The following is a 26,969-nucleotide window of genomic DNA, read 5'->3' on the forward strand; positions in this document are numbered from 1 at the left end:
TTGGGAACGATAACAGGCTGCCTGGATGAACTGCAGAATCGTTGTTTTTTTTTTTGTTTTGTTTTTCTATTTTTTCCGTCTTGATGCAAATTGGGAAGGATGGCTCACAGAAAAAGTGAGTCCAAACCTTTTCAAGTGTCATTCGACTTCCCTTTCATTAGTGTATGTCTCTTGACTATTTGGTACCCTTAATGTAAAGGCAATAGTTTCTTTGTTCACAGATATTGGTTCATACAGCTTTTCTTATCAAAATGCTTTTGTAGTGCTTTGTTCTCTTTGCGAACTGAACTGGTTGGACACTGCTTCAAGGTAGTCTGAGCTTTTTGCGTTAATTCTTGGGAGTTACAAATGTGTGACTAAGGCAACAAAAATATTGTCAGGTAAAATCTGGCCAATTTTTAGAAGTAAAAAAAAAAAAAAAACAACAAAAAAAAAAACAAAGGCCTGCATTGGGAGCGAGGATGGACTTGAAGTATTAAGACTGGATTGCTCGGCATCATGAAATGCTGAAATCAATCCTTTTTCATTAGGTGAGAGGCTGGGTCAGATCCAATGGGCTACTAATGGCTGGACGACACGTCGAGTAAATCAAGTAGAGAGTCGCCAGAGAGATTCTGATTTCATGGTAACGTAGATATAAACCTAATCCTATAGCACCAAGAAAGGGTTAAACGACAACATATTTCTGTGTGTTTGTAGCTATGACGGAATATGCAAATACGTTTCAGTGTTTGTGGGTTTGTGGGAGCATTATCTATGCGTGTTCATGTAAAATATATTTATACATTCCTGTGTGTCTCCTCTATCCTCTCACATTGATTATTTAACCCCTGAACTATACTTGCAGACAGCAACAGTGAAGTTCAGACTGGGTTTGAGTTATACATTTCTTTCACTGCAACACAATATTTGATCCCTGTAAATAAAAAATAGCGATAGGCTAATATTGTTTTTACATTCAGATCAACCTGCATTCACAGGTTTAAATAATCTATTTGTGTTTGAATGAGACCATGTCAATAAATAAAGGATGGAAATATAAAATACCCAAATTTAGAAACTTCAATTATGATATGAGCCAGAATTCAACATATGTCAACATAGATGTGATTTCTTTAAAGAAATGATACTCAGATTGCTTCCCCATAGACTGAGGCGACCTCAGGTGCTTGTCATAAAACCTCTCCCCTGTTCACAATGCCTTCCGCATTGTACACAAAGAGCAAGGTTTGTAAAACAGCTCTATCAGCTGGGCTGGAACTTCATCTGACGCGCTCCTCAGCTCACCGGGAGCTGAGGTTTGCAACTGAAATTAAAACCAACAAAACCCAAACAGAAAAAGGAAAAATAAAACAGCTATGAGGTTTTGGAGGAGGGTGATACCCTGCGGCCTCACCCTTGAATCTGCAGCTTGGCAGTGGACCAGTTCAGCTTACTCTGATCACCATCGTCAAAAGGACTCGACACAAACTTTTAAAAAACATCAGGACGTCAGTCCTAAAAACACATTCACATATCACACACACTTATCTTGGTTGTCTCCCCCACCTCCTCCTTTGTGATTCTCTCATTTGATACTGAAATATTGAACAGATATTTGGACATTTCTTTTTTCTATTCATCGTGACCCTCTCAATTCCCTTCTATCTCTGTCTTCATCCTTTCCTTCTTTCCTCTTCTTTTTCCTTTTAGCCCACCTTTTGTGGGTTGGTAGCGCGCACGCCCTGCTCGTAAGTGATCCGCTGGCTGATCAGATACTGCGCTGCTTGCGTAGCGGCTGGCGACCCTGTTATGGTAACTTTACGGTTCCGAGTACCAGGAATGAACTCTCCCTTTTTGGAGATCTGGATGCGGGCTCCTGTTAGCTCCTGGTACTCTACCAGCGTTTTCCCTCCTTTCCCCAAAATGGCACCAACCAGATTCTCGGGAACAGCTATTTCAACCACGTCCTTGGCCCCATCAGCCAGCTTCTCTGTTGCCAATAGGGAGGAGGCCATCAGTGGGGATGAAGCATTTAGGTAACCATTGGAAGCCCCTGTAGCAGCTGCTAGAGAACCCAAGGAGAACCCCCCGAGGCCTGTAGCAGGGTGGCCAGCACTGCTGGAGGCATCAGTAGCGTAGGAGGCCAGTAGGTTAGCCGCAGCAGCAGCAGCCGGGTTAGCACTAGCTGCTACTGCAGCGAGGACCCCAGAAGCAGCTGCAGGGTTGAGGCCCAGGCCCAGGGTGTTAGTGTTGTAGCCGTAGCTGGCCAGCGTGTTGAGGGCTGAGGTGATGGCCAGCAGATCATTTCCAGAGAAGCTGGACATGGTTGCAGGGAAGGCGCCCATTCCTGTCAAGCCGGCCTGGCCCAGAAGGCTGGAGGCAGTGGCAGCTGCTGCGGCTGCATTGGGCAGCACCTCGGCCGTATTAGCGTAGGGAGAGCCGGTGGGGTTGGAGTTGGCCACTGGGCCCGAGACGTTGGAGTAGCTGATGTTGAGGCAGCTGCTGCTCTGAGGGTCCTCCTGGATCTTTTGTACTATGATCTCCACAGCCTTTCGGTTCTGTTCAGGCTCCCCACTGATGGTTACCACTCGCTCCTGCAGGTTGATGCCCTCTGGCTTCTGGGAGAGCTGCACCCAAGCCCCTGACTGCTCCATAACTGCCTTCACTGTGGCTCCACCCTTGCCAATGATCAGCCCCGCTGTGCTATTGGGCACGATCAATTTGGCCTGTAGAGAAATAGAAAGATTGAAGTAGCAATAAAAAGGTAACAAGAGAAAGATTTAGCGGAATAAATGGTCGACAGAAAGAGGGATATCTTTCACTGAGTCAGAGTACTACACCAGCCCCCGCTTTACTCAGCGATTTGTTAATCCCAGGGGTTTAGGCTGCAGCTGCCACACGGCTCTGTCTAGCTATGAAAGACTGTAGGTAAAAATAACCACATACCCTCACATTTTCCTGACCCTACCAGACTGTGGGTCATGGCCCAGAGAACAAGCAAGACTGGCGCCTAATAAACAAGGTGTCCTGGAAGTGAACTGTGCCTACCACATAGCGACCACACACCCTCATGACTGATTATTGACAGCACAGTAGCTCACCTGTTTGACGCGGTCGGGGTTGACAGTGGTCTGTGGCTGCAGTATGCTGACTGGTTCGGGTTTCTGGGCGCTCTGGGGCATCTCGCGGACTTTCTCCGCGATGAAGTTGTGGACGCCATTGAGGGCTTCGACTGTACCCTGTATCAGACAGACGCGCTCTGTTGTTCCTGTGATGAGAGAGGAGGAAGAGGACAAACACGAGTGATCAGCTACTGTAATGTGCTCTGAGTGGGTACTTGGCGAGCAGATTTGAGGGATTTGCTAGTGGCTGGGCTAAAAATCTACATTTATATTAAGACGTCTTGGCAATGAAAAATATTCCTTGACATTTCACAAAGAGACCCAATTACTAAGCTATTCCTCGCTTGCTCCATTTACACAATCAACAGAGAAACAGCTGAAAGAAAGAACCGAGCCACAGGGGGGGGCGGGGGGGGGGGGGGGGGGGGGGAGGATTCCTCTTCAATGATGTAACTCTTTCAGTGCTGTAATACTGAGCCTGTCCTTGCCTTGCAGCTCTAATAGACCAAGCACACACTTGTTCCTCCTCTAGGCTTCTTTCTACACCCACATTGACGGCCCAACCGGCATTCCGTTGCCATGGTAAAGGGGCCGAGCCGTGGAAACAGGTGATGCAACAGCAAGTCCTTTATACTTGCTTGCACGATTTTTAAAACACTCTCCCTTTTGTAATCAACCTTCCTGCTTGCTCTCTTTAGCATTTGACTGTTCTTTAGCTGAAGAGAATATGAAATGCCCCCCCCACACACACACACACACACACACACACACACACACACACACACACACACACACACACACTGATTGAGTTACATTTGTAAAATGGGAAATACCAGCTCATAAGGTGATCTTGTGCCTGAGAAGCGCTGCTCTAATTCATCGCTGGTATCTCCATCTCTAATTCAACTGAATCTCAAATTACTTAAGATTGGGTGACCCACATCTGCATCTGTCCGCCGAGCCATTTATCAGAGGTCAGGAAACGCTGCAATAAATCCAGGCAAATCAGTCGAAGTCAGACCTGATTGGCTTTATACCACAGACCTTTCTAATAATGGATTTAAACAGTCAATAGGTTCAGTTCAAGCATATCAGGGAAAACAGTAGGAGACTCTAATTGGGAAAAATGGGGCAAAGGGCACCTGACCTGCAACTGACCTTACTTCCTTAGTTTCCTCCTTAAGTTCTTGATAACAGACATACAGAACTACATAATGCACGAAGAGCATTAAATAAAACTTTTGGAGAGACAGCTCCAGCGCATTTTACCCTATTTCTAAATGTCACCTTATTTTTTACTAAAAGTGACCAAAACACAAATCCTACTGATCCTACTATAAATGAAATCTCTGGGGGCTTCGGACAGAAGCACAGTTGGGGCCACTTTGGTGTAATTGTGCTGCACCTGCCTGTCACTCTCGAGGTGACAAAGTGACAGGCTGAAAGCCTGCGAGTACAGGCGCTTGTCCTGTTGTAGATTTTTATGCCGGCACATGCATTCATCGCAGAACATCATTACTAACATTTCAAAGTGATAACAGATGCAATCCAATAGATGTGTCGCATGCAAGAGGCATTCTAGGCGAGGGTCAGTTGTTTGGAAATGAATCAGGCAAGATAAACAGTAGTTATTACTACTACTAAGCATATTCCCTGCTATTTCCCATTCTTGCTATTAATGGTGAGCATGCCAGAGGAAATGATGAAAGGATATTAATTCTTGTGTATGAAATGCTCTTATATATGCGAAAATGAAATATCAGGAGATGGGAACTAATATGTGTGCAAAATCTAATTTCACTGGAGGTAAACATAAAAAACTGGGGCTTGCAGACAGTGATTTCACCTTAATCTGACTCATTGGAATTTACTTTGACGGAGCAATCTCTTTGCTTGCCCTACCCCCGACGCCACAAATTACAAACTAGGCCATCTTGAGTGACGCAACACGTGCCTTGAGTAATCCTTGCCTTTTTCTTCGCTTGGCACTGCAACCTCTAGTTAAACAAGGTCTTCGAAGAGTCACAGTGCTGCTGGTTCCAGGTCAGTTTACCCTAAACCATCACATATGACCACAACTTTCGCCTCAGACGAGACGCCGTGTAGAGGACGTGAAACTGTCTGAATGTTGCACTTTTCACTTCCTGAATTGCTTGCATCAGCTTTTTGCCTTCTGTCTTCTTTTTCGAGGGTGACGAATTTCATAATAACAGCTCTGGGCTTTGAGTTGCAATAAGAGTTAGCTCGTCCTCTTGTTGGCAGGAGGGGAGAGAAATGTGTCAGTGCCCCCGAGAGCACACATCTCAGCCTTCAGCTTTCCCCCGTGAGAGCAACGACTCTCAGGTCTTCTATCTTGATCCTGAAGTGAGAAAAAGTTTCACTACTTCTGCCTTGTTGCCTGAGCCTTCCTGTGACGGGACTCTGCCGCCTTAGCTTGTCCAAATCCTTTGTCTGATTTATTCAGTTTGTTAGCATGCCACACATAAAGTATCACCCATAATTACTGTCATCACATCAGCAGATTTTTAAAGTAATCATTCACACTACAAATTGAGCTGGAATGCTTTTGTTGGAAATCCCAGTGCTGAATATATTCGCATCGTGTCACATTGTTGCCATATGGCATGCTTTTCTAAAACGTAAACACTGATTTTAAATGCGGGGAGCTATTGTGGCAGGCCATTTATATCCACTAAATCAGAAACAGTCTCCTGGACAACTTTCACGTTACATCACACCCTGACCAGAGTTTCCCAGCAATCGCCGTTGTTATTTAAAAAAAAAAAAAAAAAAAAGACGGTAAACACACCACGCTTATCATAGACATGTTCTGGCATTTAGTCCAGATGAATAAGCCATTACATCAATTACAGACTGTACCTGGTCCTAATACACTGTAAGACAGACAAGTTATGCTCGTTACCGCTAAGCAGTAAATGTAGGCAGAAACAGGACACTGTGGTACCTTTCGGAGCAACAGCGTCATTTAGGAAATGCAGTAATGTCGGATCTGATGTCTGTGTCGCATTAAAATACACCAGGGGTTTCACTATGAGAAGGAGCGCTGACACAAAGTGCAGTCTACTGGGTTACGACTTAAAGACAGCAATAGTATAAAATGCAACTCAGTAGTATCTCCCTGAAACCCTCCCTGACACCTAAATGGCCACAAATGCCCCCCCCCCCCCCCCGGTTTGTGATGCAGGCTTTCGGATAACCCCGATTACATCATCTACTATTCCTTGTTAACGAGTAAACCGACCTCCAAGTGTAAAAATTGGTGGAGTGCCCCTTTAATCGACTGACCTTTAGCAATCACAAAAAGCATTTAAAAATATTGCAGCAGCTGTTTGGTTGCAGTGACACATCCAATGTTGCGCTTGCAGATCGGGCAAACAGAGGGGCTTGCTACATTAGCACCATAAAGCAGAACAATCTTTGCCTTAGTTTGAAATCCCTGCCCATGATGTCATCCCAGACAGAAGTGATACGCTCCTACAGGGAGCATTAGGGAGTACGTGCTGCACACAGAGATACGGCTGAAACACAACAAAGCGTGCCTTTGCTGTACTTTCTTTGTCTGCTCCTTTTTTTTTTTTTTTTTTTCAAAGGAAATACCTCACCTTATACTCCGTGGAATAGCGGTGTTTTTCCAGTATGAGGTCACACATTGTGATTGATATTTTAATGATCAGATAATGGAAAACACACCCAGTGTTTCTATGACATCACAACAGCTTCGTGTGTTCGTGCTGTACAAAGTAACTCAATACATGTACTTGGCCGGAGGCCAGCTGCACAAAGCAAAGGGTTTGAAGTTTTGTTTCTAAGTTTATGTTCAAATCGTGAACTCCCACGGCTCTCTCTGCAGCTGCTTTAATATGCGGATGTGCGTAAGTAGGTGTGAGGAGGTGTGTGTGTGTGTGTGTGTGTGTGTGTGTGTGTGCTGAATGTACAGTGCGAGTGGGTGAGTGCACAGCGTGCTGCATTTATGGGGGTCTCGGGTAATTCCAGCCATGCAACAGTTCAGACGGGTCCAAGCCAAATAATCAAAACAAAAACAGTCACTGCCCATGTGTTGGGAGGCAAAGCATGCTAACAACATTTTAAGAAGAAGTATGATGTCATTGTATCTGGCCTGAACTCCCCCAACTACCAGGAACCAAATCTGAGAGAAACAGCGAGTGGGGAGGAGGAAAGAGGAAACTTGGCGTGTGTCGGAGCAGCTTGAGTACAGCTGGGAGAGGGGTCATGTCCACAGAGAGAGATTGAAACAGGCTATTTCTGGGCCTGCCCCCCTGTCCCCTCGCTCGCATACAATCATGCATCATCCACACCCTTCACTATCTCCGCTCATCCATCTGAGTCCGCCACAGCAGGGCCCAGTCGCACAGTCCCCCATCAAGACCTTTGAATTCATGGTCTCATGTCTTACACTGACGGATGGGAGACGTGAGGTGGGTGGGAGTCTCAGACTGAGCCATCGCAGGGAGGATTGCAGAGGAAAATGGCTGCATTGCTTGTTGTCCCTTGATTTCTCTAGTGTGCGATTGTGCTGTGGTTGGAGTGTGCTCAGGCTGCCGCAGGATGAGAGATGAGGGCGTGAACTGTTAGCACCGGCATTAGCATGCTACATTAGCCCAAAGTGAGCAGCTGATTCAACCGCGGAGGAAGGTAAAGCAGATGAAGCCGACAAGTTTGACGCGCCAAATTGCTTGCCTCTAAAATTCAGGACCAACGTCTATATGTTGCTGTTACAAACTTCTCCGAGTTGCCCATACTTAATCCAGCTGGAGTCTTTTTAAAGGTTTAGCCTCCACTGACTTCTCGGAAAGCGGCACTCTCAGCTATTGTGCAGTGTACAGTAGCAGTCGTTTCATTTTACTTGTGTGGGCCAGAACAACCGCCCAATCAAATCCTTGCCAGCACCCTCTCCCTGAACTCCTCTTCTCACTCATCACGATAATGAGTAGGGGGGGATGGGCAGAGCAGGTGGTGGCCTATGAACACATCCACAATCCAAAGAGAGGAATAAGGATACACATCTCTCAGTTGGTCCTGTTCCAATGAAGCAGCCATAATTCATTCCCTTAAACATATGTCGGCCTCGTGTGCGCGTGGAGAATTTCAAGCCGTGCCCTCTGAACACGTGTCCTTTCGTCAAGTCAAGTCAGTTTTTATTTACACATAGCCCGATACACCAAATCACAAATTTGCCTCAGGGGGCTTACTATCTGTACAGCATACAACGCCCTCTGTCCTCAGATGTCATGGCTACCAGAAACACGGTGGAAGGAAAAGCGCAGGAGAAGTATTTGCTAGCACATCTTTCTTTCCCCCCCCCCCCCCCCCCCCCCCCCCCCCCCCCCAGTGCTCAGTAATTCCTTGCCACGGTTCAGTCAGTCCAATATATCACATGGAGCTCCCGACAGAACAGGTCAAATTCAAACCATGTTGTGCGTTTCTCCCGTCGGTGGTGTAATGTTTTGAGCTCTAAATAATCGAAGGGCTCTTTCTAAGGACGATCCCTCCCTGTCTTTGCCGGGAGCCGCTTCAGGCAACCAGAGAACGGACGGTGAACCCTATCGACGCTAGTATTTCTCGCATATATATTTTGTGCTACTCATATTTCATAGGTCATGTGCACTGCTGCCAGTTTCCTATCTAGAGGTAATTATATGTAATAAATAGAAACACAGTAAAAAAAAAAAGTATACCACTACACGGGGATTATTTGCTTGCATCAGTTATCACAGAAAACATCTGGAGCTAATAAGCAGCGAGACGCTCAGCACCTGTTATTTTTCAGCAGGTTGAAGCCTCCTCTGAGGCATGAAGGACAAACACCCAGACTCCTCTACGACTCGGGCGTTGGTGTTTGGAGGATAAGATGGTTCGGCTTTGCCCTCCGTGTGATAGGGGTCACCGAGCTGCACGAGCTACCTCCTCCTGTTGCCGTTTTTTTTTTTTTTTTTTTTGAGTGAGCCTCTCCAGCACAATCAATGCTTCGTGGCCTCTGCGTCACACCATTTCTGCTCATTTTGTTTTGAATAAAATGGCAGCCCCATGCAAACGTGTCCAAGAAACGTAACACAGTTCTTGCGATGAAACCCGAGAATAAAAAAAAAAAAAAAAAAAGAAAACCCTGCAATCAAGGGTGCAACCTGCTGGACTTAATTGAAGCCGAAATCGCCTGCAGACTTGAATGCAGCGCCTGGCGCCTATAACATCTACAAGCATGTTCGGTCCCTCAAGGACATATGGATAATCAAGTTCAAAGTGTTTACGATTGGTGTGTGATTAAAATGGACTGCAATTATTCATGGGGAGCCAAATGAAGGGGACATATCAAATGCTCTCTTAAACCAAAGCATCACCCCTTCAGCTGGGTAATGAGTCAGGCGACTCCTCTCATACATATAAGCCTTTATGCTCATTTTAATTACAGAGTGTCCATTCTTACCTGGGTAGAAGTCTTTGGATTTGGACAGCTTAATGGTGGCACCCGTCTCTTTCTGCAGTTGTACGATGGTCTGGCCGCCCTTGCCAATTATAGAGCCGGCTGCATAGCTGGGGATCAGCACCTTCAGGAAGTACTCACCCTCCTCTGGGGGAGAGACACATAAAGTGGGAAAGGGTCAATCTGGTAAAGTAGCTCTGCACATCATCACATACGCCATACTGGTGCCCGAACCCCAATACCCCTAGAATAAGCAGAAACTCACTGTGGGAATACATAGCTCTGACATACATGGGGAAAGCCAATAACATATTGCGTTGTTGTAATTATGTCTGTATTCCTCTGGCAAAGGGGGGGCATCTGGAAAGAGACTCTGCCTTTTGAGTTCCTTGTAGCTCTCGGTGCATTCACATTTTATCACAGATTGGTGACATGTTCTGTGTCCTGTCCCAGATTTCTCGTGGAGTAAAATGATGACCTCCTTTCCAGTTTGCAGAGGTCTAATTTTAACTGTTTTCAAGGAGTTTTAGCCTCTGACTAAATACAAAGCCAGGTCCGGCGTTGCTAATCAGTCTCCATGCACCAATAAAAGGAAAAGTAGAATAAAGAGTTGGGCCTGTGTTTTCCCGAGAACGAAAGTTACGCACAGAGGACTAAATGCAAACACACATCATCCATGCAGTTGGTGAAAGCCAATACAGAGTGATCCTTCTTAATTAACAAGACGTGAGAAGAACATATGGGAACCAATCCCACAGATTTGTTCGGAGGCTATAGTGCCAAGATGGTCTAAATCTCCTCCATTTTGGAAGGGGCTTCCGTGGCTTACAGTGGCTTGCAGCAGTCGGTGACTGACGGCACGTCAGGTGGAGGAATTTGCAGCCCAACACGTTTCTCCACTCTCAATTGGGAAAGTTCCTTTTTCCTACGATGCTAATTAAGAATTAATCAGCACCAAGAGTGGGCAAAGTGACTGTCCAAGAAAAGCCTGCTCACATTGAGTGCGCTAATCTAGTAAAAAGCAATCAACCACATATTGAGCTTGGGCCCGAATACAATTAAAGAACCTGCCAGCAGTACATCAAAAATATTATATTTATAGATGCGGTGCGGCTGTAATTCCCCACTGGATTCCAAATATCATATCGATGACATCATGGTAAACACTTGGTACAGGTGCGTTCCGAGCACTGGTACAAATAATCCCCTCCGCATGCTGATTTCGATGCAATGACGTCATGTTCGATCCTTTTCAGCTGCCTCAGGGGTGACGTCTCTCGAGCGGGCAGAGATGTAAAAAGGCACTGTCCATCTTTGCAGGACGAGATTTCTCATCCAGGTTTTTTTTTTTTTGTTTTGTTTTCACCGACTGTAGTGTGGCACAGGTCTTTTTTGATCGCGGATGCCAAAGCCTGTCCCCGTGTCACTGCAGGCTATGTTTTGTGGAGGGTATCGAACGTGGGGGGGGGGGCTTGCTTGACCGGCGCACGGTGGGGAGGAAAGACGGACGGATGGATGGATGGAGGTGGACCGCCCTGCACTGAGACCAACCTGTTGCCTCAGTAATGCACTCATTAGATTCAGATGTGAATGAACATGGCACTGTGACATTAAGGAATTTCACAGCCTACATGTTAGCCCCCCTCTACTTATTGCATTAATATGCCCCTCATGCTCCATTCAGACCCCGGCTTGTTTTCGTGCACATCACCCATAACCAATGGCTCTGACAAACATTACAGACAATGACATAATTGTTAATGGAATTCACTTTGGATTTGGATTAATTAGCCACGGTTGTGGAGACAATCCCAAACCCCCGGAACATACTATGCCCACATTCACCTGAATGCACAGACACGAAATGAACATTCACCCTGTTGTATGTTCCCACTACACACACCAGCATGAAAAGCTGGTAAATATGTCAGGTGCGGGTCAATGTGTCATTTTTCTGAGAACATCCTACAAAAAAAAAAAAAAAAGAAAGAAACAGGAAAGAAATGTTGTACGTTCACCTCTGGCCATTGTCCGATCTTTAGATTTCCGTGCTATATTACAGCCGGCTCTCCGCTTTTCTCACAATGAATAACAATAAAATGACCTTGGTGAAAAAATAAAGATCATGCATGTCTGACACGGTCGCCGTAAAAGCTTCTGAGCCCCCATTCCCACCATATATAGACCCCAGACCATAGATATCTGATACCGTAGCCACACAAAGAATTGAATTTGAAGGATGCTGGTGACAGAATCCAAACATCCAAAGACCTGTTGTTGACAGACAAGCCAAAAAAACCCCACTGCGTAACTTTCTGCTCATCTTCATCCAGAGTAAACCCAGCAGGGGAGGAAGCCACTAAGATTCCCTCCATCGCCCTAACAGCCACGTTTGCTGTCATTAGTCAATAATTAATTCTGTCCTAGTGTCTGAGATCACAGTAACAGGTTTTAATGGCGTCATGTGGTAGAGTAAACATGGCAATCTGTTGCTGCAATCCGCCAGGGAACGGGAGCAGTGGGGCACATTGGGAAGCTGAGCCAGTGGGGTGTTAGTTCAAACCCCTGCTTCCATTACTGGAAGGATGGCTTGGAGCAGAGACATGGACGCTGAGCCAAATGTGTTTAGTTAAGTCACTCAAGGGGGGTGGGTCAGGAGGAAATGCCTTGTGACCGTCCTCCCTCCTTCTCACTACCCCTCCAAGTACCCATTCTGCATTTCAATGGACTAACCTGCTGCTGGCAGGCAGCAAGGACGATGGAACGAAAAATGAGCAATAACGGACAAATGAGCTTTAGGTGTGTGAAATCGCACGTAGTCTAGCATGATGGATAAATTCAACAAGTCATGACAAAAAGAGTTTGAGGCTTACCCATTCTGAGATCTGCTGCTTCTCAAGTCCTCTGTCAGATCGCCATCAATGCCGGGGCACAATCTCTAAAGGGGATCTTAACATTAGCCTAGGCATAGGTGCAATGGTAGTGTTGAGGAATGCGGCCAGTCGACTTTTTCACCGCGGTCTAATTCATCAGTGGGTGCAGAAAAAGAGATTTCACCGCAGCATCCGAGCCATGCCTGCAGCTGGCCAGAGCCTCAATTGTCTGAGAAAATGCTAATGCAGGCTCTCAGTGTTTTCAGTGAAAGACGGCACGCATTGTTCAAGCCTGCATCGGTTTGAAGGGGGGGGGGTCTTCCCTGCCGCATCACCCTTTTCACTGCTCTCATCCATATTCATCGAGTGGCCTGTCCGTCTGCAGCAGCGCGCAGGACTGACACCTTGCTCGGCCAATGGGTAGCCTCCTCCCTCCAGCACGTCATGTCCCCACCCCCCGATGCCGGTCCCAAAAAATTGAATTTTCTCTCCTACTCCGCCTCTTTTGACGCAGCACTATAAAGTATGGCAGTCCATTCACTCACTTTTTTTAGTGGAAATTGACAAAGGTGAAGTGGCTGGGGGTGCGGGGCTTCAGCGGTGAATGGGGAAGCATGTAGAGTGACCTTCAGCAGTGGCTGAAGAGGTGTATGGATAACATAAGCAGATGATGAAGGAGGTGGAGGAGGAGTGATCTGAGACAGCGTGCCTTACGCCACCCACCCTCCGTTCCTCGTTTCCCCCACCCCCAATCCCTTAGACGGCCATGTTTGAGAGGGCGGAGGGGCTCATCAACCATTGCAAATGGCAGTGCCGCAGAATGGTGGAGGGGGGTGATGAAGCCAATCACTACGCCTATAAATCTTACACCGAGAGGTATCTTAAGTGTCTGAATGTGTGTAAAAACCGCGACGTGCATGTGTGTCTGTGTGCGCACACGGGAGGGGTGGTGGTGGAGGGGGGGGGGGGTAGTCCAGCTTCATCTATAGAGCTTTCCAGGGAACCTGTAAAAAAAGAAACTCCTTTTTTTTTTGTCCCCCTGGCTGATGATTAGTTTCATCCACAAATCAAACCTTAAAATCGCGGCCCATTTGGTTTTGGAGCGAATGCCTTCCAGAAAATTCTACCAGTCTCATTCACTGAGAGATGCTCTAGTATATAGACACAGCCTCCCTGTGGACTCCACTCCCTCTCACAGTCTATCTATCTCTCCTTTTCTCTCCGCTTTGCTCTGTCTTCATTTCTATCGCTCTCTCTCTCATTCTCTCTTTCGCTGCCACCTGGCAAATTCACAGTCCGCTCACGTCACATCGCTCTGCAAGGGCACCTGTGTCCTTCCCACCACAGAAAATAAATAAATAAATAAAAATACAGCTCACATTCCTGTGCCAACCTTTCCATTAGCAACATTACGAGATCATACCTAATCCCTCAGCCACACAACCTTTTGGAAGGCACATGCTTGCCAGCAACATGGGCTCAGAGTATGGGTAATTAGACAGAGAAATGAATGAAAGACGTTCAGTTTGAGGAGAGAAGGGCAACGCTGATAAAAGAGGAGTAATATCCCTCATTCACTGTCCACAGCTCTTAATGCACAACGAGGGGCTCAGCTTTGAAAGAGCACGGGCTTTCTTCCCTTTGTTGTAACTGCCAGTCATGTTAATGATCAGTTCGGTAGGAATAACGTGATCAATATCAGACGTAGTCGAGGGGTTGGTGATTACGGGGATGGCTGAGGATTATCAGGCTGTCTGTGCCAGACAGGCTGTGGATGTGCAACACTACAAATATTGCATGGAGATCACATGAAATGGGAGGTGATGCTAAAGCACAATGCACGGAGCAAAGGGTGACAAGATATTTATGAAACATCTGGTTTGTGTAGGAGTCACAAATGGTCTAAATGTGCATTTCATGTGAACATGTACGAGAGGGGGGTGGGGGGGGGGGGGGTTCTGTTCCTCTGAGCTCAGCCTGTAGCACCGCAGTCCAAATTAGCCTCAAAGATCTGCACTTTTTTTTTGTTGTCGTTCAAATGAGATAAGATTGGCTGCCATCTCACCTCTGTAAATCAAATGTTGGCGAGCTACTGCATATGCTAACACCTTAGAGAACAACGCTAAGCTAACTTGTACCACATGAACGTAATTTAACTTAGAATAAAACCCCTCAAACGCATTTATAGTGGTTTCGGTTTCAGCCCCAGTTACCATTTCGCATGGTATTGCCATCACCGCACTGAGATTTTATAAAGGAAGCCGTTTTATTCATTTTTGACACTTCCAGGTCAGCATTAAAAGACTAAGCACAAACCCAAAGTCCCGTTGCAAATTAGGAAGATGTATGTTGGAAGGAAGCCATAAATCTGCTCTTAAAAAGGGCCTCACAAAAGTAGTTATTCTTGTATATGTTCATGGCGCAATCGTGAATCGTGACACTGGCTTTAAAATGTTCATCATAGGCCGTTGGTGGTGGGGAGAGTACATCGCATACAAGTACTTCATTATAAAGTGCAATATGAATTGCATGAGTCGAAGACATTAATGCTTAGGAATGGGATTCCCTCACAGGTCTTCCTTGATAAGGAGGTGGGGTGTACTACAACAGATGAGATCTTAGTTTAGGAGGCCGTCTGGAACACCTTCGCCTCTGAGAAAACAAAGCGTCCTCTTCAGAGTTAGACCATCACCCGGGCACGATTAATTGCGCAGCTCCAGATTCTGGCAGTATAGCGGGGGCTGTGATACAGAGACGCCTTTAAAAGAACATGGAGTCCGGCTGGTAAAAACGGCGTGTAATACCATCACAGAAATGTGACCACTGTAAAAAAAAATTGAATTATGTATTTTTAGTACACATTAAGATTTCCCAAACGCAATCTCACACTCTGTCTGGCCGCTCATATCACCTGGATGGTGGATGGGAACGCCAATGCGACTCCTCTGTTCTACGGTGGTTTCAGGGGTGCTAATGGGGGGGACATATGGGGCCTGAATCTGCACTAGAATACTGTCTGGCGGCACAAGGGTCCTGATGTTCCTTGCTGAAATTACATTTCTGGAGGCGCGGCGAGGTGCAGCGAAGACGCACTCATGCTGTCAGGAATAGGATCCGACGCTGCCATCGTCGAACGGCGAGGTGTCTCAGACACTGACGGCAGACAAAGGAAATTTCTGTAACATATGGTGAAGAAACTGCCTGCTCTCCACGGACGCCTAATTAACACTGTGTTCTTGAATAAGTGGTCCCCGCGAGCTGCAGACCACAACAATCACGAGCCCAAATAAGACGTAGAGCGGCTTGGCACGCCGAATCAGCCGTCATCCTCGCTGCTGCACTCCGACATCTTACTGACGAGCAGGAAGGCAAGTGTGCACGCACCTCCTTGTTGATTCTGTGTAGGCCGCCACTATTTCTCCTCCAGAAAAAAAAAAAGAAGCCGGGATCAGTTTTGCTAAAATGGTGCTGCGGTGTTTCTGTCCTCTCTCCCCCCCCCACCTCCCCACCACCTCACCAAGTAGTTCTCAACATTCTCCCTACTCCCTGATGTGTTTGGAACATCACCAATCTTTATTTAGTTATTGTCCGTAAATCTAAATGTGTGAGTGTAGATTCTCTGGCAGGGGGGGGGATTGATGGAACCAATCACCTTTTCCCAAAACAGTCCCGACAGCCTAAAAGCTGGTACAGCAAACATCATGGCAGGCCAACAAAAAACTACCAAACAGATGCTGAGATGTGGCTTAACCCAGGCAACCTATAAATAACTTGACTTTGATAGGAAGCGAGGCTGCAAGAGGTGATGAGCGTGTGTCCTGCTAGTTAAACAGGGTTGTCTGATGGTTGGGTTTTTTTCCCCCTGACTAGCTCACATGACTTCTGACGGTGTTCGTTTGACAACAAGCAGAAGGAACACCCCACTGAACCCTCCCAGACCGCTGCCACCAAATCTACGGGGTCCATCATCTCAAGTGAGCACAAGAGCTCTGTTGTTTGTGCATTTCTTGTCAGTGTTCACAGATCAACACTGAACTAACCCTTGGGGGGAGGGGGGTGTGGGGGGTCAACTGTGAATGGTTCCCTGTCTCTGCAAATCATCACTTCTTCACAGCATGGCTCCAGATGTGGATGGGGATTCAAAACTGACCTGAGCTCAGTCAGTCAGTCAGTCAGTCAGGCTTCTCCCCTGCTGGGACACGCAGCGTGTGAAGTAACAGCCAGGAACACAGTCAGTGTTTCAAAGTGCCAACTGCACAGGTGCTGCGTGTTACAGCCATGCTGTGCAGCCCAAATCTGCTTCCCTGCATGCAGGCGAGGCAGCGTGTCTTCCACCAGTGCATGCAAAGGCTTCTGCAGCAACAGATCTGACTTCATGTGGAGGGGCTGCTTCTGCTGCTGCTGCTGGTGGTGGTGGTGGAGTAGGTGGTGGTGGTGGTGGTGGTGTGTGTGTCTCTCTTACCTCCAGTGTTGGTGCGCTTGGTACAGCCGGCCTCCTCCGCCGGAGTTTCCAGCGGTCGTTTGCGGGAGTCCGGGTTGTCAGCCTCCATGAGGGGCTGCTGCAGGCTGTGGAGGTTCGGATTGGAGTATATCCCGTTATGGTCCACGGCTGCTCCGCCACCACCGGCCATCATCATCTTTTTTCCCCCCCCCTGGAGATGTAGATATATTTGCGCTATTCCCCCTCTATCTCTCTCTTTCCCTCTCTCTCTCTCTCTCTCTCGGTCTCGGTCTCTCTCTCTCTCTCTCTCTCTCACACACACACACACACAGAGACACACACTCACACACGGCGCCCTCACCACCACATAGACCGACGTACGCGCACCGCGATGTGAACGGCAAGTTTTCAGGGGCTCGGAGCGGTCTCAAAGGGATCAAAATGTCAGACAGCACCGGGATCGGGGGATGGGGGGGGGGGGGGGGCTCCTCTTTCCGCTGCTCTGCCGCGTCCCTCACAGAGCTAAATATAAAAAGCCCATTGGGCGAAATGCGCCCGTTTAACGCGCTCCCCGCCGCTCCGGCAGCACGCTCCGCTTCATTGTTGACGCGCAGGAACAGCCCCGCGCCTGAAAATAACGCCGACCGGCCATTATTAACACAAGTGCCACAGCTTCACGGGGAGGAGGGAGGGAGGGGGGGGGGACGGCTCGCTTAAGTCGTCTTCTCCGTCATGCTTCTCCGCGTGGAGTCCTCCGCGCGACAAGTGCAGCTGCTGTTGTTGTTGTTGTTGTTGTTGTTGTTGCTGCTGTTGCTGCCTTTGTAGTGCGAGAAGGGGGGGGAACTAGAGTTTGAGAGCTCCAGAGAGGACCACAGTGCCACTGACCGGCCGGCGAAGCAAAGACCCACCTGGTGTGAAGCGATTCATCCCGCCTTCCCTGGATTGTTGGGACCTCCTTTTGCAGTCTCAGTCACACCTAAACTGCTTTTGTAGTTCTTTATAGGACACCTCACCTTTTGAGATTATGTAATACTGAGAGAGAGAGGGGGGGGGGGGCATGTCTGTTAAGCCCCCTGATCTCATGTTCAGTTTTAACATCTAGTTCACTATATTTATCTTTCTAACATAAAAAATAAAAACAGGTGCACCTGTTCCCAGTGCAGCTCCACTTGTTTCTGGAATTCTCCAGTAACAGGTGTCACTGCGCTGAGACACAAGGTGGAATAAAAAAACAAACAAAGGAAGGAGGCTCGCATTAGGAAGAAGTGAGCCTTGACTTCAAACGTTCTGAAAGTCAACATGAGGTCAGGGGAATTACACGGAGGAAGGACGCAGAAACAATACAGGCAATAAATACCCAACAACACGGACAGTGTCCACACCCAAATGTGTCGTTTATTTTTCTGCAAATTACACTGTACACTATCTACAGCACGATCAGGTCCTTTGACCCCCATTCAGCTCCCCGCCACAGAAGGGTTACTGACTGATTTTAAGACTAAAATGAAGTGTTCGGGGAAAACCCTTCACGTTACACACTGTACATGAGCAAACACTTTGGGTCTGAACCACTGGGACTCAGCGCTCCTCTTTCTTGGCCGGAGCGCCCCTCTCCTCGGCGTCTCGAGCTTTGGCTGAGGCCAGCTCGGAGCCGGCGGTCAGCGCTGACACCCTCTGGGCGAGCCGCTCGAGGACCAAATCGGCAGTGCGGGTGAGAGTATGCTGAAAAAGGACGGGGGACAAAATAGCACAGCATTAAAAAAAAAAAAAAACGACATTTACTAGTATTTAAGTATATAAGACAGATTTATGCAGACAAAACATCAGCGCTGGGCTTTGCTTTACGGGGATTGTGCTGAGCTGGTATTGGATGCATGAGGGCGACAAAGCTGAAATGGTGCATGAAGTGAAATATTTATTGTTCAATAGCAGATATATATATATATATATATATATATATATATTTGTTGGCCAACTTCAGCTGCTCAGCGATGGAGAGCGATGCTACGGAGGCTGACCACGTAACGGCTGAAAAACCTCAACTTACTGGAGGAAAAGCAAACGAAAAGCATTTTATTGAAGCATGAGGCCATCATGTCTTCATTGGACATTTGCGTTGGGTCTCTTTTAGTTCTCGTGCGTACATGGTTCTTATGTGAAACTGGGTTGTTATTGACAATTACAGGCCACCACAGGTCAAGGGACAGAGGAGAGGCAAGGGGCCTGTAACATCAATTCTGCTGCAATTTCTCCTGGTGGCCAGTAGAGGTCAGCAACTCCTGACTAAGATGTTTGTTTCAATTCACCTCTCCTTTGCAAATAATACCTTTTCTCAGTTTGCGAGCATGCTTTTTGTGTTGACAAATATATATATATATATATATATATATATATATATATATATATATATATATATATGCAGAGATAACAGCAGGGAAGCTGACGGGAAGCTACAATGCAGCTTTGATTAGGATCACAGATCACTGTAACTGTCTGCCACGCACAGTACCTGTAAGATATGCAGTCCCTTTAGCGTGAGGACAGCCAGCTCCCTCAAACCGTCCCCGGTCAAGTCCAAGTAGATGACGGACAGCAAAGGACTCTTGAAGCTCCGCCTCCACTGCAGCTGAAACTGTCCATCTCGTCCTCTCCCTGCCGGCTGGAATTTGTAGCATAGAAGTTCCTGCGTGGCAGAAAGGCAGATAACACTGTCATCGTCACCACAGCAGTCGGTCATTCTAATCAGACGCCTGAAGAGGAACAACAAACCTCTCCTGTTATGTCTTGTTCTAGCATATTCAATCGCTCTGGGCCTATTGTATCTGTCGTGTTACTTCAAAGGTCAGCCCGCGATGTTCTATATTTTTCTTATTGTCAACAAATCCCATGAAAAGACAAAAAAAAAAAAAAACAATGAATGAAACCTACTGACAAGTGTGTATCAAAGCCTGATCTGTGCCATTAAAAACACACCAGTGAACCACACTGTTGCACTGGGTGACATGTTCCGTCATTAGCATGAACACACACACTGCAGTTTATTTGAACTCAATCCCCACACACACCGTCCTGCTGCTGTAAATACTCATTAGAGCACCAAATGTGGATTAATCCGCCGCTGAAAATAGTCCCCAACAAATGCACTATTTCCTCCTGTTTGTTAAAAACTACAGTGACCAGGTGCCAATAAAACTTTATGTCCACTGGACTTGGAGCCGAGAACCACACAGCTGTTTGTTGAAGAAGAAAAGTAACTTCATGGGCTTTATTGACAATATAAAAATCTAGAATATCACCAGCTTTGTCCTTTTAACGTGTAATATGTGTAAATAAGTCCATCAGCGAAGAGGAGCTCCGACCTGCCCATACGTTCCCAACAGCACCTCCTTCTGCCCGTCAAAATCCAGGTCGATGACCAGAGCACAAAGCACTGCGTCCCACTGGTCGCTCTCTGAGAGGCACACGGGGCGAGACAAGCCTACCTCCTGGACATCTCTGAGAAAACACACACACACACACACACACACATAACACACTGCTCCCAACTCAGCCACAGAGATGAAATCTGAGTGACAGTGCAAGCGATATCTTTATAATGTTATCTGATCCTGACCTGTAAACAACTGCCATCTCTATAGTGCTGGTTACCAGAAGGTTGTAGCTTTCCATGTCCACACCTGAAGAGGAAAACACACACAACAGACAGTCAGTCAAAAAAAACCTTGAAAATCCTTTAGCAAGCGCGTCCACAGCGATGGCCAGACACAAGTTCCACTGCATATCCAGAAAGAGCAAACTGAAGAAGAGACAGACGGGGACACATGTATTATGTTAAGGTGTGAAACTACAACAGAGCAGTAACATACTTCTTTCCTCTCCACTGGGCTCAGTTTGGCAGCTCAGAGGGAACAGCAGCACTGTAGAAATTGGACTGTCAAACTGGAACCGCCAGCTCTGCAAAACCTCTGATAAGAACACACACACACACACACACACACACACACACACACACTATCTTTAAAACACACACCGTCCTACAGTATATTCATCATCACTGCCTCTTGTAGCCATTTCATACGAAACCACGATGGAAACTATATAAAAGATACATATTTTGAAAATCAGAGGAAATTTAGGACCAGATCTCATTTATTTCTCCACTCTGTCGCACTACTATTTACTATATGTGGAAAAACTCATACAGCACAGATGCAATAGTGCGCTGATGAGTGCACAGATGAGGCCCTGTTGTGATCCTGATCTAATGGAGGCATCTCAGCGATACACAGTAACTTTAACCGCAATGTTGCATGTAACGTAATTACTTCTTCACATACTATTAGTAAAGTCCCTGCACAGCCACCATAAACCCAAGCGGGTGATGGGAATTCTTTTGGCTGACTTTGTCTGAAATCGCTCCCTATGTACTGCCCTCCAAAATTCCCACAATGCAATGAAACCGGTAGTGTTTCTGCTAGCAGTCCCACGATTCGATGCGTCACATTTTACGAGTACAACATTCACAGCCGTGATATAGGTGCAAATAATACATTTAATGATAAAAAAGGAATGATGGCTGAATTCCATTTAGCTGCTTCAGTTTTAGGGTCCTGGTGTTGGTGCATGTTGACTCGCGGTGCTCAGACAAGTGCAAGGGGCTGTGCTGGGCGGGGGTACGGTGCAGGAGGTTTGGTCGTGAGTAAAAGAAATGCTTTAAAAGGGCTATCAGATTCCAAAACAGTGCAATACGATACAGGAACAGACAGGGCTTTACAACCATCTTATCTTTAGCCACAACAGTAGAAATCCGGGGTTCATGTTACACACTCATCCACCACGACAGTGCCCCCCCCCCCCCCCCCCCCCCCATCGTTAATGTTATTAGTCAATGAGTGAAGGAGGGTGTGATTTCTATGACTCTCCTGTTGTTTTGTTTGCATAGGGAAAAATCACACCTTCATCTTGTTAGTAGTCCAGTGACCCCATGTCGCCCCCACCTTCAACCTTAGCAGAGGTCTAATCAGCCGCAGGAAGTGACAGCGCCTGTGTGCGGTGCCTTAAAGGTATATGCATGCTGCCCACGTAAACAAAAGCAACACAGGAGTCTGGCCAAAGGCGCAGATGTGTTCAGCGTCCCTGGAGGAAGGAAAAGGGGGACTTCACTGTATTCCCCAATCTCACTTTTGGGGGGGGGGGGACTGTGTGAAAAGGAGTCATCAGACGGTCCATTAGTCTGTGTTCGGTCTCCCTCACCTGGGCCTGTCTGGTTGACCAGAGCCAGTCCAACGCAGCTGTTCTGGCAGCCAAACGCAGAGAGTCGCCGGCCACCGGGTACACCCAACACATCCAACCACAGCACACTGCACAACGGGGGCGGGGGGGAGGGGGGGGGGGGGGCACAAGCATTAGACACATGTGGATCACACATACATACAGCCGACGTGTTGACGTACAGTATTTGTATTTCTCTGACACAGACAGAGAGTGTTTTCTGAGTGAGCTTCCACACCGCACACACTCAAACAGTAGCAGACACAAAGCCCACGGAGACAGAGGGACTGACTTGCTGGGCAGTTGTTGCAGTTCAGGGAAGAGTCTCTCCACTGGCTGCTCTTCAAACTGGTGGAGGGAGGCGTTCTGTTGGAGACAGGAGAGCCAGGCTGAATGATGCTTTGATGCGGAGGTTGCATGCTGAATCAAAGTAAACGTCTCCTACAGATACACTAAACTCATTTCCGTCCTGTTTCGTCTCTCTTGCTAAGGCAAAAAAAAAGGCCTCCTATAGCTTCCGTCCCTTTTATTCCACAAGTCCTCTATTTGACAGAATAATGAATAATGAATCTTGTTGTTGTCGGCTGCTGTTCCCGAGGTCGAGGAGGAACTTTGAAACTCAACTTTTAAGCCAACGTGGGCAAGGAGTGCTCTGCATTTCCATGGCAACTGGGCAAACTCCATCAACTGAAGAAGACCACGTGATGCGATCGCACACACACAAAGAGAAGACAATACGAATGTACTGATCTTTCAGTATATGTAGTTGTAAAATACCTTAAAGAAATGTAGGATTAATGTTATTCTATAGATTGTTCATGTGTCAAATCTCCGCAGACACACAAGGGGGACAAATGTCATAAATACACGCAATTAAAGGACATAATATAACAATATCTTTAAGTTATGTAAAGTCATTAAATGATCTACTTTTGAAAAGGGGTACTGAAGGTGTTCAAAAATAAATACACCTACTCCTGAGAACATATACACACATAGACGCGCATTAATTGACATGCATACATTTATACATAGAGAAGAAGAACGGATTAAATCTACAAGTTTCAAGCACCGTCTGCTCTGACCTCCTTGTACAGGTGGATCCTCTGGTCATGACCGCTGAGCAGGAACACTGTCTCTCTGCCTCCGTCGTCACACTGCACGCTGACAGAGAGAGAAGGTTGCTGACATTTATCATCCTGCACGGAAGCTGCTGACAGACAACATGGCGGCCGCGGGTGACGCTAAAAGACACTCAAACATTCAGGGGCGCCTGTATGAAGTCTGACCAAAAGTTTACAGTGAAGTCGCAGCTGATTGGTCAGGAGTTGGCTCTCTCGGAAGTTTGGATCCGCAATACTGAACAAAACCTGCTCGTTGCAGCGGTGGTTACCGTGGCAACTGAACTCATTGTGAACTCGGGCGAGCTATCTCCGTGAGACTGAAAAGCCAGGGCGAACCCCCCGGAGTTAGCTGCTGAATGCCTCTGCACCCGTGCGCTCATTGGTCCGTCGAGTGAGTAAGCAAACTTACTCAGTGTGGTACAGCTGGAAGGGCGTGAACTGCAGCTCCAGGTTCAGGCAACTCTCTGTTCAGAGACACACACAGGACATCAGCATGACAAACCTCTGCTGGCGCGAGACACACACACACACACATCAGGACACTGCTTCACTCACGTGCAATAGACTCCAGGTTGAACTCTGAGCCAGGCTCGTAGTCACAGTAGATATTCAGGAACGGTGTGGCTTTGTCACCAGAGTCCTGCGGGAGTTCAGCCAGAATTAACAACGCTTCTATACGACCCTCATACTAGTAAACTATACACATGCTGCGACTTGTGACCCTGAAATGTGAAAGTACCTTTACGAATGTGATGCCCACCACCAGGCCTCTTTTGGGTGGAGACTTGTTGAAGGCATCGATGGAGACAATCTCTGCATCAACTAGATCAAGAAGACAGGATCAAGTCTTTGCAGCCAACAACCAACAACCGACACATGTGGAAGACGACACAGCTGCAGCACAAGTCTCTGGACTACATTATATAATAGTATAAATTAGTATACTTTCAAATACCGATTGGGCCATGGCTTTTTTTATTTGCCATCTTTCATTCTAGCATTTCATTAAAAGACTGCTGAAGAATGATGACAGCAGTCCAAAATCAGTGGATAAAGGTAAAATAACATTGTGCAATAATGATTACGTAATAAGTCATTAAGTAATTGTTTCAGTAAACATAATCAGTTTCAAGTAAGTCCACTATCCCAGCACCTGGATACCTGGCTGCAGAGTTGAACACACATCATCTCTCTGTCTTTTTAACTGAAGAAGAAGCTACTGCATGTGGAGCTGTAATCTATGAGGGAGGAAGTTTGGAAATTGGCTCCTCGTGAATTGGTGAGCTTCACGTTCACTTTTCATTACGTGGAGTAGTTTTGTATTTTGGCACGCCACAGTTTAGGACCAGAGAGGAGGACGGGAGTTCAGGACAGGAGCCGTCACTGTTCAGCACATCCGGAAAAAAACCCACGAATTGTGAAAAATGTCACGCTTTTGACACAGTATGAACACTAAACGCAGCCTTTATGAACGCTGGATGTTTCCTCATTATTACTATACTATTATATCATATATTATATCATATTATACTATTACAACCGCTGTAATGATCGGTAGATTTGATTCTAGTAATCATAGTACTTTTGGCTGGACAGCCAAACTCATTATAATTCACTTGTGTATTTCCTTTTGTTTATAATCCTACTGTCCATCATATGTTATACTTTTTTTTCCTTATGTCCTTGGGAAGTTAAGGAATGTTTACTTGTTTACCTGCACTGGTATATGTGCAGTGGATCCTTTACTTAAGTAGAAATGCAAATATTATTAGCAAAATATCTTAAGTAAAAGTGTGATGCTATGATATACTAAATGATTGGCCTTGAACTGATTACTGATGCACTACTGTGAAGCTTATTTTAACTATTTTATATACTGTGGGGTGGTTTAATCATTTTTAGAAGCTCATCCTATGTTCCGTAAGTAAAATATTAATCAGCAAAGTAAGTAGTAACGTCATCTGTCAGATAAATGCAGTTGAGTGAAAAGTACAATAATTCCCTCTGAAACGTGGAGTCAAACTATGAAGTGGCATTGAATGGAAATACTCAAGTGAAGTGAAAGTACCTCAAATTTGTACTTCAGTACAGTACTTGAGTACATGTACTTGATTACATTATACCACTGTATATGTATTGCACATAATATTGATTTATGTTCTTACTATCACATCCCTGCACATGAACAAACAATGTGTTTTGCAAACGATGCATTCCATTTGATAGAAGTTACAAAATAATATAAATGTAGAACGAAAACCACTATTATATTCCTGGAGGGCCAGTGAATGTGTGTGTGTGTTTGACTCCACAGTCAGTTTGTAGAGAACTCCTCCTGCTCTGATGAGGATTTTCATCGAGAGCTAATGGACCTCCATGTTGTTTGTTAGACTGTCTTCAGGTGTTCCGCTGAGTACCTGGTATGTAGGTGAACTGAACCTCTTTGGCCACAGGTCGGATTTTCTGCTGCAGCTCCTGGTACCTGAAGCACACCACCTTCCCTTTGAGGGTGGCCGCTAGCAGCTCCTGCTCCCCGGCCTGACACAGCCCGTAAATGTTACTCTGCGACGGGAAGCGGCTGAAACTGTCTTCCGCGAAGGGATAGGACTCCCGGAGCATCATGAAAGGACGTGGCCGAACTCTCTAATTTGAGCAGAAATGTCAGGAATTCCGACCGTTCATGGTTGTTTTCTGGCGGCTCTGTTGCTCTAGCGTCAAGTTAGCTCAAATGAGAAATGTCATTTCCGGCTAATTTATTTCAAAATAAAGCTAACACTCGCAACGACGAACAGCAGAATTAGATTGTATTACGAATTCTGATTTATTTTGAAGACACAAACTCAAAGTATCCGGTTGACCAAACTCGTGAAGCAAAACATCCTGGTTTGGGTGGAGCTGCGTTCAAGTCTGTTGGATGTATAGCCTCTAGTGCTCATTGACGGAAAATAAGGCTATTCCTGACGAAAGTGCGTTCGAATTAAGAAATGTATCTCATAGATCATCACGTTGGTTTCCGGTTTCTTTTACTGATACTTATTTCTTGTGCTTTTGTTTGCATGGCTTTTGACGTCATTCTGTCGCTGAAACGTTGCTCCATGCGGACTGATTGTCATTAAACGCACCCTGGTTTGTCATAGATAACCTGTTGCTAATGATCTCCTCTTATTTCCTGGTTGCATCTATCTCTGCTCACTTATTCTCTTCTTCCGTGCACCTCATTTACAGGGAGACATTTATGACCCACTCTGGGTTTATCCAAATAAAGAACATTATTAGTATTATTATTGAATTCCATACTTAACAGATACCACAGCAAACCTTTCAGATAGTCAAACATGAGAGTGCAGATAAACTCTACGAAACTACAACACTGTAGGTGTTAAAATTATTGTACGCATTTAAATGAATGCAAACGAACCATTGTGTGTGTTAAGAGTCATTATAAACTCACCAAACCATAGACACACTTTATGTACATAAAGGAATATGATTAGAAAAGCAAATGCTTTCATTGGGGCTGCCTGTTCAGCACATCTGTGGCCCAGCCAGTCTCATTACAGGCAGTGAATGGTGTTTGTCCAGCAGATGTCAGTGGAAACTCGCTCATCAAGTTGTTGGAGGGACTCTGGGGGTGGTGGGGGGTGAGCTGTACTTTGCCCTCCTGCTGGTCAGCTGTACTCCTGACAAGACGCAGGT

General features: G+C 46.3%; 2 protein-coding genes across 2 annotated transcripts; both read right to left on the reverse strand.

Moving 5' to 3' along the window:
* Positions 1-1,688: 1,688 nt before the first annotated feature.
* Positions 1,689-17,074, reverse strand: LOC139295667 (RNA-binding protein Nova-1-like). Its single transcript, XM_070917899.1, has 4 exons — positions 16,900-17,074; positions 9,568-9,711; positions 3,084-3,250; positions 1,689-2,708 (listed from the first exon to the last, which is right to left on the reverse strand). The coding sequence occupies exons 1-4, from the start codon at positions 17,072-17,074 to the stop codon at positions 1,689-1,691; spliced, it is 1,506 nt and encodes a 501-aa protein (XP_070774000.1).
* Positions 17,075-18,248: 1,174 nt separating this feature from the next.
* On the reverse strand, positions 18,249-25,980 carry kptn (kaptin (actin binding protein)). Its single transcript, XM_070917426.1, has 12 exons — positions 25,691-25,980; positions 24,013-24,095; positions 23,829-23,913; positions 23,683-23,737; positions 23,235-23,313; positions 22,442-22,515; positions 22,132-22,238; positions 20,745-20,843; positions 20,492-20,555; positions 20,238-20,373; positions 19,388-19,561; positions 18,249-18,600 (listed from the first exon to the last, which is right to left on the reverse strand). Exons 1-12 carry the CDS (start codon positions 25,893-25,895, stop codon positions 18,457-18,459), a joined length of 1,305 nt encoding a protein of 434 aa, XP_070773527.1. The 5' UTR covers positions 25,896-25,980; the 3' UTR covers positions 18,249-18,456.
* Between the last annotated feature and the right edge of the window lie 989 nt (positions 25,981-26,969).

This window comes from Enoplosus armatus, chromosome 13 (assembly GCF_043641665.1).
Source record: "Enoplosus armatus isolate fEnoArm2 chromosome 13, fEnoArm2.hap1, whole genome shotgun sequence".
Taxonomy (NCBI): Eukaryota; Metazoa; Chordata; class Actinopteri; order Centrarchiformes; family Enoplosidae; genus Enoplosus; species Enoplosus armatus.